This window comes from Protopterus annectens, chromosome 8.part0 (assembly GCF_019279795.1).
Source record: "Protopterus annectens isolate FY-2018-M chromosome 8.part0, PAN1.0, whole genome shotgun sequence".
NCBI lineage: Eukaryota > Metazoa > Chordata > Ceratodontiformes > Protopteridae > Protopterus > Protopterus annectens.
Genome location: NC_056741.1, coordinates 1,268,707,381 through 1,268,729,869, shown reverse-complemented (window position 1 = coordinate 1,268,729,869; position 22,489 = coordinate 1,268,707,381). Strand labels below are relative to the sequence as shown.

The 22,489-nt window shown below is 40.5% G+C and overlaps 1 protein-coding gene across 2 annotated transcripts in view; it reads left to right on the top strand.

The window, feature by feature from the left end:
- Nucleotides 1-22,489, top strand: part of ATP1A3 (ATPase Na+/K+ transporting subunit alpha 3) — a 769,164-nt gene that overhangs the window by 600,298 nt on the left and 146,377 nt on the right. For both annotated transcript variants that reach the window (XM_044080787.1, XM_044080788.1), the window contains exons 15-16: nucleotides 20,988-21,138; nucleotides 21,655-21,823. In XM_044080787.1, coding sequence (XP_043936722.1) covers nucleotides 20,988-21,138; nucleotides 21,655-21,823 — 320 coding nt within the window. The remainder of the gene's footprint in view (nucleotides 1-20,987; nucleotides 21,139-21,654; nucleotides 21,824-22,489) is intronic.

The window sequence follows — 22,489 nt, the reverse complement described above, 5'->3', positions numbered from 1 at the left end:
AACTCCCTGTATCCAATTTGGATTCCCAACTACCACCCCGGGGGTCTATGCACACCTGCTCCAATACAAGAAAAATTATGTCCATGTTTTTACAAGTTTGGGAATGTTTGTAAAAGGCATTTGTTTCCTTCCCTCTACTGACTTCATACATATGTTCATAAACCCTCCTATTTAAATGCCTTTCTGTTTTCCCTACATAAAAACTTGAACATTGCATACACATGCCCAAGTACACTACCCCCTTAGTCTTACAATTAAAATATTGGGAGGATTGAATATTAAATTTCCTGGACAGAACATACAAAGAACCCTGGTTAAGCATATAATAACATTGGTGACAAGCCCCACATTTGTAAGTGCCTTTCTTCATCCCACTCTGTCCACCTGACAATCCTAACCCTCTCTCCATACATTCCTTGAGATTCATATCTCTCTTCCTAATACAATGGGGCTGGATGGGAAAAAAATCAGAAATTTCTTCATTCACCTTTAAAACAGGCCAGTATTTAATAATAATCCTTTCTACTTCGGACGAAGTCCCCGAAAAAGTATGCACAAAGGCACCTTTCTTGGTAACAATTTTTGAAGAACATTTATCCAACTCACAAGTTCCACACCCTAATAAAGGGAAACATTTTTATTTCTATTCTCAATAACTTCTTTAACTATGTTTCCAATAAACTTTTCAGGATAACCCCTCTCTAAAAAGAGCACCATGATAAAATCCAATTCTTTCAAAAATTCTTCCCTCATGCTTGTCACTCTTGAAGCCCTAATCATCTGGCCTTTCACTATTCCCCTTTTTTGATAAAAAGGATGTCCACTGTCAAAATGCAAATATGTGTTTGAAAATGTCTTTTTCCTAAAAAATTTTGACTGAAAACAATTGTTCTCATAATCTTTGTAAAGTGTGACATCCAGACAGTCTAAACTATCTTCCCTCATGTTCATAGTGAAATTCATAAATTCCGTAGATTCGTTAATATAACTAAAAAATTCTTCTAATTTTTCTTTTGACCCTCCCCATAAGAAACAGATATCATCTAAAAATCTAGTGTACTTAATGATGTGGTTTGTCCACTCAGTTTGTAATATGAATTTTCGTTCCCAAAAATATAATACACAATTAACGTATAATGGCACACAAGATGCCCCCATAGCAACACCCTTCTTTTGATGGTAATATTCTCCATTAAAATATACGAAATTATTCCTAAGAACAGTTTCAGTAAATTCAGTTATTAAATTAACAGTATTATTGTCCAAACCAGATTCAGTAGTAAGTATTTCAGAAAACCATTCCAGACCCTTCTCATGGGGAATACTCGAACAGTTCAACAACATCAATCGTAACCATAAGTAAATCCCTGTTGAATAGTTGTTTCTTTATTCCCTTCAAGAACTCCCATGAGTCCTTACAAATGTGTTGTATTGAGGCTATAAAATTTTTAACCTTCGAATCCACATAAATAACCAAAGGTTCAGTAATACCACCTGCACCTGCCACTATGGGTCTGAATTTAATGCTGTCAATCCCTTTATGTGTCTTAGGGATACTGAAAATTGTAGGTATTTTTGGTTTATCCACATATAAAAAATTGTACAACTTTTCATTTATGCTCCCTTGCATTAAATGGTCTAACAAATAAATAATATTTAATTTTGGCGTAAGCTATGTTAATCACATTTCGAGAAACTAATTCGTAATGATCTGTGTCTTGTAAAATATTGTACCAATGCATCCGAGATTATCCAAGTGCAACTAACTCTGGGCAAGACCGCAATCCAAATTGTAGCTTGCTACAGACCCCCCACCATGCCCCAGGATTCACACTCCTCATTTCTTGATACACTGGAAAGTATTAGGGTACAACCCAACACCCTAATAATGGGCGATTTCAACTACCCCACCATTAACTGGGAAAACTACTCATGTACCAACTCTTTTGCTCAACGTTTTCTAGAATTCATAAATTCCAATACCTTGGATCAACTTATTCACACCCCCCACCAGGGGCAGCAATATCCTAGACCTGGTCATTACCAACATGGGAAACCGGTGTTCCACACCAGAGGTCAATTCCTCATTGGTCAGATCCGACCACAAGCTAATCAGCCTAAACATCCACATCCCACCCCCAGCCCCAATTAGGGACACCATCGTAAAAAAACTTCTCCAAAGCCAACTTCACACTTCTTAAGACAGAAGTGGCAAACTTCATGACACACATGCAGACGGACAATAGAGGTATGACTGCCGAATCCTACACAAATGCACTTTAGAAGCACTTACACAAGTGCATGGATCATGCTATCCCTAATAGAACCAAGATGTTATCCTCCAAAAAAAGGAAGCCAATCTGGTGGTCCTCTGCCATAAACAAACTCTACAACAGAAGAAAGAAACTGTTGCAAAAAAGAGTAAAATCTCATGACTGGAGGAACTCCCTGGTCAACCTCAGTAAGAAGCTGAGATCCCTCACAAAATCCTTCAAAGCTAGTTATGAAAACAAAATTGCCACTGACTCTAAAGACAACCACAAAGCATTCTATAGCTATGTCAAGAATCTAAATGGGAACACTCAGATCTGCTCTGAGTTACAGCACAATGGCACTAAATATACAGAACCCACTGATATTGCCAACATCCTAGCAGATAGGTTCAGTGCTAACTTTATCCCCCTCTCACCCCCTAGAGGGCCCATCTCTATAATGGAAGAATGCAAAGTTCCTATAATCATGGCTGCACAGGTAAAAAACACACTCTCCAAAGCCAAGAACACAGCATCCATGGGACCTGACAATATCCCAGGCTGCATTCTACACGAACTACAGAATGAACTGGCACCCTACCTAAGTACCATGTTCAATCATAGCCTTACCTCAGGCTTCGTACCCACTGAATGGTGCACCATGATGGTTATCCCACTCCACAAAGGGGGAGCCACGACGGACCCCGGGAACTACCACCCCATTAGCCTGACGAGCCTGGTCTGCAAGGCCATGGAACATATCATCGTGGAACTCATAAACAAAGACATTGGTAATCTCCAAACTCTGGACCCTACCCAGTTTGGATTTGTAAAAGGCAGATCATGTCTCCTAAACCTGATTGACTTCTTTGAAGCAGTCACCAAAGCCATAGATGAGGGTAAAATGGTTCACACAGCTTATCTAGATCTCGCCAAGGCTTTCAACACCATCCCCCACTCTGGAATTATAGATAAGCTCACTAAACTAGGTATAAATCCCTATGTCACAAGATGGGTTGTCAACTAGCTCATGGACAGAACCCACACTGTGAAAGTAGTGGATTCCAAATCCGACATCAGACCAGTGACAAGTGGAGTACCACAGGGTTCAGTCCTGGGTCCTCTCCTGTTTGGTATCTACTTCTCTGAAGTGCAGGACAACACAGAAGGTCTTTGGCTAACAAAGTTTGCAGATGACTGCAAACTAGGAGCCATAATCAAAACTCCTAACGATGTGAACAAACTACAAAAGGGCCTCACTGAGACAGATACCTGTTGTCAAAGCCATGGTCTGAAGCTCAATGCCAAAAAGTGTACTGTCATCCCCTTTGGTAAAAACTCTGTACCCATGAACTACCACATAGCTGGTAGTCTACTTAATGCCAAAAATGTGATAAGAGATCTTGGGACACAGGTGGACAGTAGTCTCTCCTTTGATAATTACATCACCACAGTGGTCAGGAAATCCTTCTACGTGGCTCATCTCATCACAAAAGGATTCTCATCCAGAAAAAAGGAGGTCATTGTTCCCCTCTACTCATCACTCATTAGACCCATTATAGAGTACAATGCCCCTTTTGGTATGTACCTCACAAGACATCTACAACAACTGGAAAGACCACAGAAATACCTCACAAAGAGGATTACTGGCCACAAACAGATGCCCTATGCAGACCGTCTCAAAAAACTACAGCTTTACTCCATCGCATATCACCTACTCAGGGGCGATCTCTGCCTAACATGCAAAGCTACGTCAAACCCAAAGCTGTTGGACATGCTCCACTTAAAGAAATCCCAATCCCTCTGAGCTACATGCTCTAGGAACCTAAACCTTGTCACCACAATAAACAGAACATGCTGGAGGGATAGATTCCTGTCCCAGAGACTTCCCATACTCTGGAACAGACTACCTATCTATGTCAAACAGAGTTCCTCATTAACACTCTTCAAGAAAAATCTTGATGATTGGATGGGAAATGGGAAATTCACCCCGGGGATCACTTCTGTGGCTCTGCTCGACAGGGGCACAGGAAAATAATTTTCTTGGGTGGCGAAAGCCAGGGTACATTTTTTGGCTAGGCTTGTGTGGGCCCTAGGGCCGATAGCCTAGTACCTACCTATGAACCTATATACATGTCATAGTCAACAGTGTACATTAAAACCATACCACCCCCCTTAGCCGGTTTCATTACCCTACACTTTTGTTCATTTAGGTACAATAGAACTTTTTTGTCAACTTCAGAAAAATTACCGCTCTTACCTCCCTTGTAATTCAATTGCCTAATTTCCTTCTCAACAAATTCTTCAAATATTTTCAAAAATGGATGGATAATGCAAGGGAGTATAAATGAAAAGTTGTACAATGTTTTTTATATGTGGATAAACCAAAAATACCTACAATTTTTGGTATCCCTAAGACACATAAAGGGATTGACAGCATTAAATTCAGACCCATAGTGGCAGGTGCAGGTGGTATTACTGAACCTTTGGCTATTTATGTGGATTCGAAGGTTAAAAATTTTATAGCCTCAATACAACACATTTGTAAGGACTCATGGGAGTTCTTGAATGGAATAAAGAAACAACTATTCAGCAGGGATTTACTTATGGTTACGACTGATGTTGTTGAACTCTTCCCGAGTATTCCCCATGAGAAGGGTCTGGAATGCTTTTCTGAAATACTTACTACTGAATCTGGTTTAGACAATAATACTGTTAATTTAATAATTGAATTTACTGAAACTGTTCTTAGGAATAATTTCTTTTATTTTAATGGAGGATATTACCATCAAAAGAAGGGTGTTGCTATGGGGGCATCTTGTGTTCCATTATACGCTAATTGTGTATTATATTTTTGGGAACGAAAATTCATATTACAAACTGAGTGGACAAACCACATCAAGTACACTAGATTTTTAGATGATATCTGTTTGTTATGGGGAGGGTCAAAAGAAAAATTAGAAGAATGTTTTAGTTATATTAACGAATCTACGGAATTTCTGAATTTCACTATGAACATGAGGGAAGATAGTTTAGACTGTCTGGATGTCACACTTTACAAAGATTATGAGAACAATTGTTTTCAGTCAAAAAGTTTTAGGAAAAAGACATTTTCAAACACATATTTGCATTTTGACAGTGGACATCCTTTTTATCAAAAAAGGGGAATAGTGAAAGGCCAGATGATTAGGGCTTCAAGAGTGACAAGCATGAGGGAAGAATTTTTGAAAGAATTGGATTTTATCACGACGCTCATTTTAGAGAGGGGTTATCCTGAAAAGTTTATTGGAAACATAGTTAAAGAAGTTATTGAGAATAGAAATAAAAAATGCTTCCCTTTGTTAGGGTGTGGAACTTGTGAGTTGGATAAATGTTCTTCAAAAATTGTTACCAAGGAAGGTGCCTTTGTGCATACTTTTTTGGGGACTTCGTCCAAAGTAGAAAGGATTATTATTAAATACTGGCCTGTTTTAAAGGTGAATGAAGAAATTTCAGATTTTTTTTCCCATCCAGCCCCATTGTATTAGGAAGAGAGATATGAATCTCAAGGAATGTATGGAGAGAGGGTTAGGATTGTCAGGTGGACAGGATAGGATGAAGAAAGGTGCTTACAAATGTGGGGCTTGTCACCAATGTTATTATATGCTTAACCAGGGTTCTTTGTATGTTCCGTCCAGGAAATTTAATATTTGATCCTCCCAATATTTTAATTGTAAGACTAAGGGGTAATGTACTTGGGCATGTGTATGCAATGTTCAAGTTTTTATGTAGGAAAAACAGAAAGGCATTTAAATAGGAGGGCTTATGAACATATGTATGAAGTCAGTAGAGGGAAGGAAACAAATGCCTTTTACAAACATTCCCAAACTTGTAGAAACATGGACATAAAGTTTTTTGTATTGGAGCAGGCGTGCATAGACCCCCGGGGTGGTAGTTGGGAATCCAAATTGGAATACAGGGAGTTGCTTTGGCAACTTAAATTAGATGCTGGAAAAGCCCCGGGTCTAAACGATAATATTAATATCGGCATTGTTTTAAAATTAAGAACTGCCAGATTATGATTTGCAATGTGAATTGTAACTACTGTGAGCGTTGATTGTTTTTTAATGTACAAATTATATACTTTATGTACATATACATATGTATTCATTCACACTTTGTGGTTGTGAAGTTATTTTGATTTATTGATTTTTAATGTTTTTAAAAGTGTACCAGGTCTTACTTGCATAAAACAGGGATGTATGTGTTTAAAGTTTTTGGTGGGGAAGGGCTGTCACATGTTGTAATTCAAGCTATTTAAAGGGATTAATTACATTGTTATGAGTTCTGAGGAAGCCTGGTATTTGGACTGGGTGAAAGCGATTAACTCTACTGTGTTCTCATTGTGTTTTTATGGTTTGGAGGTGAAGTTTTATTAAAGAAGTGTTTTACTACTACTGAGTGGAGATCGTTTATGGATCCGTATCCTGTGGCCAAGTGCTTTTTGGTTTGTTTCTTTTTACCTTGGTATTCTGGTTATCAAGGTAAGGTGCATGAGCACAGGTGGCTGCAGATTAATGGAATCTGTCTTTTGCAGTAACTATTTTTTGTTCCTGTATAGGACGATAGAATCACTATCAATTTATAGCCTGCTAAAGGACACCATCCATGTCCCCTGTAAACCATGATAGATTCCTAAATATACTTAGTCAGATACCTGTATCAAAAATACTTTTATATGGGGTGATTTCATTTATCCTTCAATTAACTGGTATGCCTGTGGTTTGAAAGGTGGATATGCCCACAGATTCCAAGACCTAGAAAATAACTTCTTAGAACAAAACGTTAACAAACCAACAAGGGGCCAGAATATCCTAAATCTGGTCTTCACCCAAATCCCCTCCCTATTATGAGCTATTTGCTTGCAGTCAGCACTCCCCATGAAGCTCCAGATGCTACTTTTGTATCTGACATCTATTCCCATATAAAAGGTGTACAGATATAGCAGCCCACCAGAACCATTTATAATGGGAAATTCAAAAATATCCTTGGTCCACTACTATAAATAAGCTCTGCAGCAAAAGAAAAAAAAAACTTTAAAAGTTGCAGAGCAAATCCACCCAAACTGAAGGCTTAATCAAACAGATGAGTGAGTGAGGAACTAAGTGCCATCCAAAAGACCAAAGCTGACCATGAATTGAAACTGGTATCAGAAGCCAAAAATGACTACACATTCTTTAGTTACTTTAGGAAACTAAGAAATAATACCTTGCAGTGTATGGAGCTAATCCAAAATGGCATTACCTCCTGGACCTTACAGATTTAGCTGACATGCAGTCATTAAAATTCCACAAATCCCTGAGACCCATTCATCTCCTCAAATCATCTTGGAACATATCCTGGCTAAACTTTAAAATTAAAAACATAACTTCCATCAGTTTTCCTCAGTGTATAATTAATGGCACCAGACATGCCTTCACGGAACCCCTCTTGCAATAGTTTGATTTAAGCCTAGCTACAGGATATGTCACAGAGGTTTGGAAGACAGATGAGGTGATGCCCATGCACAGAAGAGGCCCTCCTACACACCCCAAGAATTACAGTCCTATCAGCCTAACTAGCCTAATTTGCACTTGGACCAACAGCAGTTTGGTGCTGTCAAGGGCAGATTATGTCTACTTAGCTTGTAAACTTCTTTGTGAAGGTTACAGAGGCCATGGACAGTGGCCATCGGCCACTCATTCCACACAAGGCCTCTGACACTGTACTTCATGCTGGAATTACAAACGCACTAAAAGAACAAAAAGTAGACCTTTTATGTGGTAAGACGGATTGGAAGTTGGCTGAAGGGTAGAACTTGTGCACTTAAGTTGGCAGGTACCACTTCAGAAAGTAAGAAAGTAACCAGTGAAGTAGCACAGGACTTTGTACTCATATTCCTCCTATTTGGTATAAAGTTTTCTGACCTCCATGTTACACACCTTGACCTATGACTGCAAGCTGGGTGGTACAATGTGGTTCTCTCTTGATACAGAATCACTTCACCAAGAAGTAGTCTTTACAAACCAATGATGTAGAGACAAAGGGCTCAAATTGAATGCAAAAAAAAGTGTAGCACTGTCAACTTTTGGAAACACCCTTCATCATCAACTTAAAACATACCCAGTACCTCATTCCACATAGACATGGTAGTCCAAGATATTACCAGAGTAGTGTAGCAAGTGTGGGGAAAGGAGGCAGTTGCCCTGAGTAGAGGACATTACACAGCATGATAAAGAAGTGCAGACATTCATTACTTTTTAGTACAGGAGGTTTTTTTTTTTGCTCTTCATTTGAGGACCTGAAGGGGTATGATGTAGAATCTTACCCATAAGCCAAAGTGTTTTTTTCTTCTTTTGCTCTTCATTTAAGAGCTGAGCACACCTATGGCTCTTTCTTGGCACCTGGGTCGACATTTCCCTCACCTTAGGCCACCATGTTGCAACTGTAGTTAGGAAATCTATCTAGCACAACAGATTTCCAAAAGTATCTATGTTAAGAGATGTCATTGTCTCTCTGTTCTACTCCATAATTAGACTGGTTATTGAGTACAATATCCTTTTCAGCATGTACGTAGCCATACATATCATGTAGCTAAAATGGCTCCCAAAGGTTTATGAAAAGAAATTGACTAAAAACCCTTAACTACTAAGACAGACATTAAGTCATATACCTATACTCTGTCTCTTATAGACCCCAACATGAAGACCTATGCCTGGCATTCCCTTCCATCAGAGACCCCAACCTAATTGGTCTCCAGTGCCTTCACATGGCAAACAGCTCTGTAAGCACGCAAACCAAGGCTCTGAAGCTCCATCAACATAAATACAAACACACTGGTGAATAAATACAAACACATTGATAAATAAATACAAACACTTTGGAGACTGCATACAAACACATTGGAGAGTAAATACAAACACATTGGAGGGAGAGTTTCATTTCCCAATGGTTGCTCCACCTGTGGAACAAACTGCCCCTGTTTTTTAAGCAGCGTGACATCCTTCCCATCTTTAGAACTAACCTTGACAATTAAATGGGAACCCTCAAGTTCATCCCTGGCATGACATGTTTTTCCCACCTAGAAATGGAGGGGTTACTTGTTGAGAGAGGTATCTGGAAAAGTGCACATAGTGTTCAGACTTAATTTGCTAGTAGTTCCTAGGATCATGTGATGTTTTCTGAGAAAAAATAGAGCTGTGGCAGGACTGTAGGATGGTGACAGTAGGCCAGTAACTCAGATGTGTCTCTTTGATGGAGTCCAGCTATTACATATCTATTAGTCTCTCTGATGCAAGAAAACATTAAGAAAAAGGTTTTGTGGGGAGGGCTGGTTGAGAACCTGAATGCAAATTTATAGTTTTTACCATTACAGCTTTCTTTTCAATCATGTAACTAAGTCACCAGTGAGGTACTAATATTATTGTGGAGCTAGCCTGGGTCACCAGTTTACCCATTACTAGTAGCTCAGTTATATTTACCCTTAGATCATCATCTTCCTCCTGGAATGACCTCCATTTGAAGCAGTCATGAAGAACTAATAGTGCTGACTACATAATCTGTACCAACTGTATCTGTCTTTGTGCTGTGAAACCATTGCAATCAATGTACAAGGTCACCAATTTTCAAGGATGGAAGTATGTATTGTGGTTTCCCTAAACTTATTCAGTTTTAATTTATTTCCTTGTATGAAATATTTCATAACATAGAATTCTGCTGCTTTGATCTTGCCTTTAGTTTTTATTTTCGCAATTTGACTTGGATTTGGATTTTTATAGGTTTCTAGATTCAGAGGTAACAGTAGGCTAACAGTCTGCAGACTGTTAGAAGCTTAGTTAACCAGAGATCAGAGTCAAACCCTTGTACCTGTGAAGTAAAGACCTTAACCATTATGCCAATTATACCTCTTTGTTTGCTTTGACTACCTTTAATGTTAATTTTTTTGTATTTACTCATCTCTAATAGAGTTTTTTTTTTGCTGCACTTTGTTCAGTCTGAGACTTGGTTCTCACTCTCTGATTAATTCCTAGCTCTCTGGTTTTCACTTCTAATGAGAAAAGTGCTGACCACAGGTTTTGCTTCAAATGAATTTTCTACATGCTGCAGAAGATGCTAGACCACTCAACATTTACCTGAAGATGAAGGTTTTTCAGTATGCGTGTGTGGTGTGATTTTAAATTACCAACCTCATTGTCATATCATCCCCAAGTTGTATGGAAAGGAAAACGTAATTAAAAATTACAGTTACCTTTCATGTTAGAGAATGGTATCTGTCCACTAATAAATTCTGAGAATCAGTTTAATTTTGATGTGCTTATGTGGTCATCTACTCTGTCTGTAAAGAAAAATTAGCTATTGTTTAGTTGTAATATCTCAACTTATGTATATGGTCTTATGTTTTTTAGGCATGTCTTTGATAATAGGAATGTTTCAATCATAGAGCATTTATAATTAGGAAGATGTGGATTGATTTCTATGTAGTGATGAAGGTTGACTTTCAAGTAATCCCTAACTGTTGTCTGTCTGTGTATTATTTTCCAGTACTGTGGGGACTTGAGATGTTTTGGCTGATTGGATGAGGAATCAGTATGCTTTCTGCCACCTACTAACAACTACTTTCTTTTCATTTTTGCACGTACTATATATATGCCTTGTTTCCATTCATTTATGCTGGATGTCTGCTAGTTCAATCTATTTCCTTTAAATCACTTCTTTAATGCTTAATTCCCCATCCCCCAAACTCCCACTAACATTGAAATTTGGAAAGCAGAGCAAATAATTTGCCTGTATCAGCAGCAGCAAATGAACTCAGAGCTGTTTTTTCTTTTTTACTATTTTTGCTTGCTTTGCTTTGCAGCTGCTACGCTAGCACTTCTACCTCTGTTATCTTCCATGTTCCCTTACAAACAAGCTGTGCTTTGTTCCCACTGCATGGAGGCTGTGGTTTAACACTGCCCACTCTCCCAATACCCACTCCAAGTAGCTGCTAGCATTATACTGTATGCCCAAGCATCACTTTTTGTTCACAACTCCTGTATTTCTTCCCAGGCTAGGCATTACAAGTTAACTGCAAACAACAGACACTTATATTAGTCCTTTCTCTTACTGGTTACACCCAGAAGATTACTATTCCTGTCCTTCTATCCCCTCTCGGTGCCCTGTCCATCAGTCTTATTTTACTTTGGTAATCCCCCTTTCCATGCCTTGTTCGTCAGTCTTATTTTTCTTTGGTAATCCCACCCCCCATGCCTTGTCCGTCAGTCTTATTTTACTTTGGTAATCCCCCTCTCCATGCCTTGTTCGTCAGTCTTATTTTACTTTGGTAATCCCCTTCTCTGTGCCATGTCCGTCAGTCTTATTTTACTTTGGTAATCCCCCTCTCCATGCCTTGTTCGTCAGTCTTATTTTACTTCGGTAATCCCCTTCTCCGTGCCATGTCTGTCAGTCTTATTTTACTTTGCTAATCTCGTTCAGTATTTCTTGTCCCCTTCAGATTGGGTTAATGTTCTTCATCTCACATTGCTGCAGTCCTTACATATGGGGGTAGTCCGCTGTCCTCGGTCGGCCCGAATACCAAAGTATTAGGCTGACGTCGGTCAAGGCGCTTAAAACTGACATCAGGACGTCAGGGTACAAAAGCGCATGACCGACGTCACATCCTCAGTCTTTTTTGCCGCATGGTCCGATGCAGAAGCAGCGTTGCAAGTGCCGTTCGGTGTTCTGAAATTTTTCGAGTTTGGGGTTTCAGACCGAATCCAAGTTGGCGAATATTTTGTTTTTTTCTTGCCTCAGTGTATTACCGGATGTCAGAAAAAGTGAATAATTGTATTTCTTGTGGGAAACAGATACCGCATAGGGATTATCATTCTTTGTGCATTCCTTGTTTGGGGCCTGAGCACAACGTAGTCAGGTGTCGCTTTTGTGCTAGGTTTAATAAGCGCACTATTAAGTGAAGGTTAGATTGTGCTAGGCTGGTCTTCGGGAAGCGGTGCAATTATAACATGCCGTCGGATACTCCGACGCCCAATGAAGAAGCGCAAAGACAAAGCGTTAAACCCAGGCAAGATGAGTCATCCGTTCCGGACGCCGGTTCTTTAGAGGCTTCAATGGAACCGGTGGTTCCGATGGAGGCTTCTCTGGAGTCTCAGGGGGAGACCTTGATTTTGCAGGATGTGGCCTCTCAAGAGGCAGGCCAGGCTGAAGGGACTTCTCAGGTTTCTGTACTCCCCTCCCTTCCCAGGGTGGTTAGGCCCTCTCCTTCTGTTTCCAAGGCTTCTTCCAGAGGCAGGCCAGGTTTAGCTTCTGTTGGTGTCACTCCTAGTTCAGCAGGGTCTGTGCCTAAGAAGCACATGCTTAAAATGGCAGAAGATTTGATTACTCTGATTAGAGGTTCTATGCCCCCTCCTGATAAGAGGCCTAGGGTGGAGCCAGAGTTGGAAAGCTTTGAACAGGCTTCGGATGATTCAGAGTCTTCAGCTGAAGACTTGCAGGAGTACACTCCTTATTCTGATTCTGATGCAGAAGATTCCACTCCTTCTGCTTCTCCTCCAGAGGATTTTTCTTTTCAGAGACACTTCATTCTATGAGGGAACATTTTAAGTGGGAAGGTCAGGACTTCTCTGATTCACGGAAAAGGCTTAGGGAATTTTTGTTTTTACCTCAACATAGGCCCTTAGCTATACCTCCTGTTCTGGATGTTGTGCAAGATGTATTTTCAGAGGCGTCACTTAATCCTGATTCTCTGCCTCCTGCACCTGTTAAACCGGATAGGTATTACAGGGTGCCTGAGGCTCATAAATATCTCTATAAGAGTCCTAGGGCGGACCCAGAAACTATTAGCCAGGGACCTAAGGGTGTCAGGGCCTCTGTTGTAAAGAATCCGGTTCCTCTAGATAAAGAGGCCAGAGCTTTGGATAGATGGGGAAAGAAGGTCTATACATCTTCCACCTTAGCAATGAGGGCTTTGAATTGCCAGTTTCATATGTTGAAATATCAGAATTTTCTTCTTTCTCAATTGAAATCTAAGGTGGATGCTCTGGCAGAAGGCATTGAGTGTAAAGAATTACAAGATTTGGTGCATGTCTCTGAACAGGTGGGTAAGCATTCTTTACAGTGTGGTTTTGATGCTTTGCAGGCCTCTTCTAGGGTGGCTGCCACTGGTTCAGTTCTTCGCAGGCACGCCTGGCTTAAGGATCAGAATTTATCTGACCATGTTAAGACAAGGATTTTGGATGCTCCTTTGCAGTCTGAAGTGTTGTTTGGTCCACCTGTGGAGTCAGTCTTGAAGAAAATGGAAGACAAGGCTAAGTCTATGCAGACTGTTAAAGATTTTTGCAAGTTCAGCCTCAAGTTTAGTAGAAATTGGCCTGCTAAGGGTGGACATATCCTTCTTCTGATTCTCAGTCTAGGGGTAGATCTAGACATGGTAGGGGCAGAGCTCAGAGTTCCTTCAGACCTAGAACATGGAGTTCACCTGCACAATCTTCGAGTGAGGGCAGGGGCCAGTCCTTTCGTAAACAGGCCCAATGACCTACTGTTTCAGCTGCCAGATCCTTCTTGCCTGGCAGCACCTTTGGGAGGACGGTTGGCACTCTTCAAGGAAAATTGGATTTTAATTACCCAGGACAAATGGGTGTTGGATATCATACACCAAGGTTACAAGTTTTATTTCCATACCTTGCCTCCTTTCAAAGGCATGCCAGACGTTCCTCCTCAGCAAAGACTAGAGGCTCAAAAACAGATTTCTCTACTACTTCAAATAGGAGCTATACAACCGGTCCCTCTGCCAGAAGTGGGCCTAGGATTTTATTCTCGCCTGTTTCTAGTACCGAAGAAAGGGAACACGTGGAGACCAATTTTGGATTTATCTATCCTCAACACATATCTGGACATTCCCAAGTTCAAAATGTTGACGTTACAACAGCTTTTACCTCTGCTGGGCAAAGATCACTGGATGGTGACTCTGGATCTCAAGGAGGCTTACCTTCATGTTCCTATCAGGCCCAGTTGCAGGAAGTATCTGCGTTTCTGGCTGGGACTTTTCATTATCAGTTCTCTGCATTGCCCTTTGGCTTATCTACTGCGCCCAGAGTGTTCACAAAGGTTCTGGCTCCAGTGATAGCTTTCTTCAGGCTAAGAGGAATACAAATCTATCCTTATTTGGACGATTGCCTGATTCTGGCTCAAGGAAAGGACGAACTTCTTCATCATTTACAGTATGTGATGGCAGTGTTAAGATGCCTAGGGTATTCTGTGAACGAAATAAAGTCCAGTCTAGTACCCTCTCAGGACATGTGCTTTCTGGGTGTGAGACTGAATACAGCATCCCAGATGGCCTTTTGACCCCGGACAAACAAAAGAATCTTTCTCTTTATTTCCATCAATTGTCTCGTCAGTCCAGGCTGACTGCAAGGACAGTCCTTCAAGCCTTGGGGTTCATGGCATCTTGTATTCTGGTACTTCCCAATGCCAAACTGCATATGAGGAAGCTACAATGGTATCTCAAAATGTATGGACACAACACTGCCAAGATATGGACACTGTCATTCAGATAATACCTTGCATTCAAAAGGAATTTTTGTGGTGGGCTCAGGAATGTCACCTAAACAAGGGACTCTCTGTGACCCGACCAGAAGTCAGATTCTAACGACAGATGCCTCAGACAAAGCTTGGGAGCTCATCTAAATGGAAAATGGGTACAAGACACGTGGCCTGCCAGACTTCAACATTTACATATCAACTTGAAGGAGATGTTAGCAGTCCAATTTGCATTGATAGCTTTCAAGGATTTACTTCTTCCAGGGCAGGTGTTGATTCAAACAGACAACACAACTGTCATGTGGTACATCAACAAGCAAGGGGGGACACATTCTTACCCTCTATGCAGACAAGCAATGATTTTGTGGGAGACTGCTCTCAGTTTGCAGCTAAATCTTCAGGCAAGGTTTCTGCCAGGAGCACAGAACTCCTTAGCAGATGTGTTGAGCAGACAAATCATGGATCCCCACGAGTGGAAATTGGATCCTCATGTATTTCAAAATTGACAGTGTTATGGGGAACTCCAGACATAGATCTGTTCGCTTCTCCACTAAATTACCAGTTGCCAAAGTTTTGGGTTTCATCCCACAGCTTGGAAAGTGGATGCTCTCTCATTCAATTGGAGCAATCGTATGCCTTTCCACCACTGCCTCTCCTCCCAAAGGTACTCCTGAAGGTCAGACAGGACAAGCCAACCATGATTTTAATATTGGCCTTGACAGCACTGGTACCCATTACTGAGAAGTCTGAGCCTCCATGGCCTTTGCCGATTCCACACCTGCTGTCTCAGGAGAACAGTCACCTACTCAATGTCAAACTTCAGTCTCTGCATCTAACAGCCTGGCATATTCTGTTTTAAACCCTGAAGGATCTCAGCTTCCACAACAAGTTTTGAATGTTATTTTGGAGGCCAGAAGGCCTAGTACAAGAAAAGTTTATGCAGATAAATGGAGGAGATTTTTCATTTGGAGTACAGCAAAGGACTTTGATGTTTCTAAACCTAATTTAAGTGTTGCTCTTCAATACCTTACTGAGTTATTGGACAAAGGTTTGTCCTTCTCCTCTATAAAGGTTCACGCTGCAGCAATTTCTGCTCACTATGACTGTGACCCGCCATTATTTTCTCATCCTTTGTTTAAGCAATTCCTTAGAGGGGCAAAGAATATAAGACCCAGAGCTCCTACTCCTGCTTGGGATCTCAATTTTGTGTTGGAGAAACTCACTCTACAACCTTTTGAGCCTGCAGCTACTGCCGAGTTGAAATATTTATCATGGAAGACTGCTTTTTTGTTGGCCATTACCTCTGAAGGGTTTCTGAATTACAGGCCCTTATGGCGGTTGAGCCTTTCTTAATTTTCCACAGGGATAGGGTATCTTTGTGTACTAATCCTTCCTTTATGCCTAAAGTGGTTTCTAGTGTGGCTTTAAACCAAACTATTCATTTGCCTACTTTTTATGCAAACCCCCAAAATAAAGGGGAAAAGATTTTGCACACTTTGGATATACACAGACAGTTACGATATTATTTGAGCAGAACTAAAGGGTTCAGGCAGTCTCAGCAGTTATTTGTTTCATTTGCTTTGGGTTCTCAGGGCAAACCTGTTTCAAAACAAACTATTTCTAAGTGGATTGGTTTTTGTATTGCTTTCTGTTATTCCCATCATGGTAAGGAGATTCCAGCTGGGATTAGGCCTCATTCCACTAGGGCTACTGCCACTTCTACAGCTTTTTAAGGGGTGGCTACTAAAGATATTTTGGAGGCAGCTACTTGGAGTTCAGTGCATACTTTCTCTAAGCATTACCACCTTCCACTTTACTCTAAATCTAGGGCTGGATTTGCCACTGCAATTTTACAGGGCATTTTGGCAGCTCCTAATGCTTTATAGTTTTGCCATCCTCCCTTACCTCTGCTTTGGGATTCTACCCATATGTAAGGACTGCAGCAATGTGAGATGAAGAACATAGTACAGTTTTGTACCTACCATAAATGTAGATGTTCAAGATCCACATTGCTGCAGTCCATTTTTTCCTCCTTCCCCTCTGTAGTTGAGGTGGTTGTGTGGTTTGGGTTGTAAATATTGTAAATATGGTTAGTGCAGGGGTGGTTGGTTGTTCTTTGCTGTTTTGGCTTTGGCCTTCCTTCTGACATCTGGGGCAAGAAAAGACTGAGGATGTGACGCCGGTCATGCGCTTTTGTACCCTGGCGTCCTGATGTCAGTTTTAAGCGCCTTGACACCGAGGACAGCGGACTACCCCCATATGTAAGGACTGCAGCAATGTGGATCTTCGAACATCTACATTTATGGTAGGTACAAAACTGTACTTTATCACTTGCTGAAATTATTTGCGTAAAGCTCCCTATAACATTTTGTTACTTCCACTAACAATCCCTAAATAAAGTCTGGATTGAAATGGTGTTGTCATCAATGAGTTGAAAATGAATTAACTTAGCCAGCATTAATACATGCAGTCAGATGGACAAACTAACTCTGTCTGAACTATTTCTCCTGACATCATAACAATCACTGAAACTTGGTCGAAGCAACTCTTCTCTGCCAAACACCTTATATCAGTGTGCCACTTTTTTGTGTTGCCTTGCTGGCGGTGTACAAAGATACCTTAACTATGAGACTGTGCGACCCAAGTTTGATTAGAAGCTCAGGAGCTTGACAGCACTGTAAAGGGGATGAGCATTCCTATCCTGGCAGGGACGGAGTGTGCAGTGCAGAATTCTTGCTGAGATCTGGGAGGTGGCAGGAACAGATAGTGAGACAGTTTGCCAGTCTGGGCAGGTAGGAGGGCTAGGAGGTAGGACCACTCTAGGGTTTGGGATGAGTGTTTCCACAAGCCACTTCTTATTGCCTACCTAGCTGAACAGAACACATCATCATGCTAATTAGGTTGATAAGGCTAGGGACAGCTGACCGAACAGCACATACATAGCAGCTTTCCATGTCTTGTCCCATGCCCTATATGGGATTTCTTTCTCCTAGGTGCTACAAGTGAGTACTGCAAGGTTGATTCCTTGATAATTTGAGGGTCTATCCAGTGGTAGTGTTACCATAGCCTAGGGCACCAGTTAACCAAAGGCCAGTCCTGAGTGTTACACTAGACACCGCTTGGCAGGGGCAATGAAGGAAATTGGGATTGTAAAGGCACAACAACTAGGAGAACAAACTGAGGACTTAGTGTGGCAAGGATGGTTGGGGAGAATACCACTTTTTTCAGTAATACACCTAGCAAATAAATAGGTGGGGAGCATACCTCTCAACCTGGCGCACAATCGGGTGCTGACTTGTCGGAACATGGGCTAAATTCTTGGCTAGGCTTGTAAGGGCCTCAGGGCCAATAACCTAGTAATTTCCTATGATCCTAGGATCCTATGAACCTCTTAGCACAAGAACTCTGGACAAAGTGTACAATAATGGGGGGGGGATAGAAGCCCCAAAATAGGGACAGATTTTAAATGTTACTTTTATGAGCCTAGAAAGTTGCTAGAATAACATGGGTTGTGTTAACATGTATTTTCTGAAAGATATTAAATCTGAAACTCAAATGTATGTCATTATTTAGTGACTTAAATCCTCAGTGATTGCCAGAAAAATCACAAATTTTATGAGGAACAGACCAAAAATATGGGTAAAAAATCTGGGCATTCTCCAAAAATCTAGACAATTGAAAGGTATAGTGGGGAGCAATTATTCTAACAGGCATATAGAATGCAGACTTAAAAACATTTTACCAAGCAATACACAATATGATTCAAACTATTGAGTGTATCCTAGGTCACCATATAAAACTTGGAGTAGGTGTTACATATGTTGCTCTGCCTCCATTCTCCACTAAAACTGTTGAGGATGCTTAGTCATCAAGATTCATAATAGTATGGTAGTAACTTTAACTTACAAAACACAGTCAGCTAAAACACACCCTTTCTAAAACATGAGTTACAACAATTGAGTGTCCTTCCACTTGTCCCAATCCCAAGATAAGCAACCACTCAGTCCTGAAATGGACTTTGTGAAATACTCAAAACTGACAGACTGATATCCTCAGTGATACAGGACCCCAGTATGAATGATCATCGCCCTGTAAACACCAGTTTCTCTACTAGGAGTCCCCAAAGTTACCAACACATGTAAGTTATTTAGAATGGTTTATAAAATCCTTGGACCACTGAAGTAATCTGAACTGCAGAAAATGGCCTTCTGTCTTATCTCTTATTGACTGCAGTGGTGCCTTAACAGCACGTTAAAACTTTCTTGCCTTTAGATGACACAACGTTTCCAATTACATACTGAAGTTTTAGACATCAGATATCTCCTTGTCTGACACCATAAATTTGACAACATGTACAATTGAAAAACAAGGCATGGGCCAGATACAGTGAACTTTATAATCTGTGTTGGTTACATCTCACTCAGCAACGACTGAAAACATAACCACAACACAACAAAGGTCACTTACTTAAAGGGAAGATGGATGTATCCCTTTAGGAAAGCAAGGCCCAGTCATGTCACTGAGTTACTAGTCCTGAGGGTATATCCATTCTTAAAGGTGAAAAGTTTATTTCGGATCCCCCATATTGCAAGCTGATATGCTGAATTCCTAGATAAACTATCAACCACAGATCTTTATGTGCTCTTGGTCAAGCAGCCCTATCATAAGATGAGCTGGTAGACACTCTCCTTTCTTCTACAGCTCAACAGTATGAATAAAAAACAAACTACTAAAGTGGTTCCCTTCTTATGGCCATTCAGGCACAGACGATTTGTACTCAAACTTCCTAAAAGCCTACAATTCTTTTACTGCCATTTTCCTTATCCACATAACTAACTTGTCCTCACATATATGCAGTTCCCCTGTACTCCCCCTGCCTAAATCAGTTAATGTATCATAGTATCAACTCTGCAACCCATCTAGATGCTTCCCATTTTGTGTAAATCATTTAAGAAGTTGCTCCTGCCCAGCTCATGGCTTATGTCTTTGCTTAGAATATTCTTAGTCATTCAAAACATAAATTTGGACAAGGGCACAGCAGCCACACCACCAGTCTGTTGTTTTTCCAGTATCATTTCTTCTAAGTAGCATGCCTAACCATACGCTCCCCTCATGGTGGAGGGTTGGATAATCATGTCATTCCTAGCTCTCTGATTTTTCTGAGGGTACAGGAACCTGAGAAAATCACCAGGCAGCTGCTTACCAATTGTAGCCACAAAGGAGTGTCTGTTAGTGTGGATACCACTGATACCTCCTTTATACATGTGAATCCTCAAAAGATGAAGTTTCCAGAAAAAAGAAAATAAACAAAGAAGCAGCACCAGCAGCTCGGGTAAAAGCGCACAGAGGCTGCTTGTCAAACCCGCCCTTTTTCAATACTCTCTACTGCCGTACTCCCCTTTAATGCCATGTTGTTTTCCTCTAGAGAGAGAGGATCCTTCCCAGTGATGGATCTGTCTCAGGGTTTATCCACAGTAGCCAGCTGGGTGGAAGGAATGGAGGATATAAATGGAAGGAGGAGGGGCCAGTTAGTAAATTAAAATCTAGTGGAACAGGGATGTTAAAAAAAAAAAAAATGTAATCAGTGTGGTAAATGAAAATGCTCCTAAGCTGCTAGCTGTCATTTCTTCAGAATAGAGCAGCGCTGTACCACACACACTCTTACACATGCACATGCTCACATGCACACACACTAACACTCACATGCTATAGGGGAAGACTTAGTTTAGTATTTTTGCCTTATTTTGTCTGAAAGCAAAACAGACATGAATTAATTCTTAATTCTTGCATTTGGACTAATCTCAGCTGAAGAATGTGTTACCTAAAAGTTTTATTGTAGCACTTCTGTAGACATGCTTCAGCTTCCCTTGGAAAAGTCTGTGGACTAAAATACAGAAATATACCTTTATTCTTTTTCATTCAGCTTCATTTCATCAGAGAAGATAACGGCATTTTTCAGAACTTATTTTAAATTAGTCTGACTGTTCCTCCTCAAGGAGTCTGATCTCATCCTTAGATAAACTTGTGCTAGGCTATTGCATCGTTCAGCTTGTAAATAGAACTACTAATATGGCATGCAACTTATAAAGGTCCCTGCATCCTCTTTGATGCATGATTGCAAGACAAAGCACCTGTATTTTTGAACTGTGACTTAATATATACATACATTTTTATTTGCAGGGATGCAAAGGCCTGCGTAATTCACGGAACAGATCTAAAGGATATGGCTTCAGAGCAAATAGATGAAATTCTCAGTAACCACACAGAAATTGTCTTTGCTCGGACATCACCTCAGCAAAAACTGATCATTGTGGAAGGCTGTCAAAGGCAGGTGAGTGACATTGAAATATATTCTCAGTACTTTGCAAACGCTTCTGGCCAACCGCACTGTATCGTATCTTTTGTAAATAGTTTGTCACACTATAATGACATTCTTAGACCTGCATAATTCTGCTCATGCATTTTGATCACTGCCGTGACAACTCAAGTATTGTGCTATTGTTTTCATTTTTCACTTTCTCTTTCAGTAACTAGTGGATACCAATACCAGGCAATCTATTCCTTTACAGCCAAACAAACAATGTAGACTATAAATGTTCCTTTCCTACCTTTGCTTTTCTTCCTGGATCATTGGCACATTTCTTGTGCCTTTTACTTGTCAAATCACTGCATAAGAGAGAGAAAGTGAAAGAGAGAATGCACATGAGTGTGTGTATGTGTGTGCACACGCACGCTACCACTCAGATTGTATCACTGTCTTTAGCATCACATTTAAACAGGTCAGCGTGCTGTATTAAAAATACAACTTATTTTATGTGTGTTCATTTTAACAATGCATTTTTCACAGGGTGCCATTGTAGCAGTGACAGGTGATGGTGTAAATGACTCCCCGGCTTTGAAAAAGGCAGACATTGGTGTGGCCATGGGCATTGCTGGCTCAGATGTATCCAAACAGGCAGCAGATATGATCCTGCTTGATGACAACTTCGCCTCCATTGTGACTGGTGTAGAAGAAGGTGAGTATTCACTTGGAAATTTTATGGGACTTTATGAGCAGATTAATGATCAAAAATACTGAAAGATGCCATTTATGTCATTTGTTTAGGCAAAATAACATGCTATTTACACTGCTCATGAAATCAAATGTTTCAAGGGCTAAATTGTATCGTATGAGAGGGTGATGATGGCATGGCCAAGCACATACTCAAGTTAGACTTTGCTTTAATATCAGCGGTATCAGTCTGTTGACACCCCCAGTTCTGAAATATGTCAAAATAATATGCAGAAATTCAGTGGGCAAAATAGTTGAAAGACTGAGAGGAAGGATTTCAGAATAATGGTCAATGCTAAAAGAAAGACACAATTTTTTTCTTCTAAGAGTCCAGTTTCTGACACTTGTGGAGTTTGCTTGTCTAGCCAATGCATCCTTGATGTGTTCTAGAATGACCATAGCCATATTCAGCTTTTCCCTTGCCTTTTACCCATTTCTTTCAGTTTAGGATGTTATACATTCCGTATCTGGGTTGTTTTTAATCTATGATCTTGCTGACCACTTTAGTATAATCATAGAATGTAGCTACAAGCAGGCGATCTCCGCGATGCTACTGAAAACTTTAAGATCAGGATGACATGTGCTGCCCTTAATCATTTTCAACACAAGGCTTTTCGGTGCAATAAGAAAT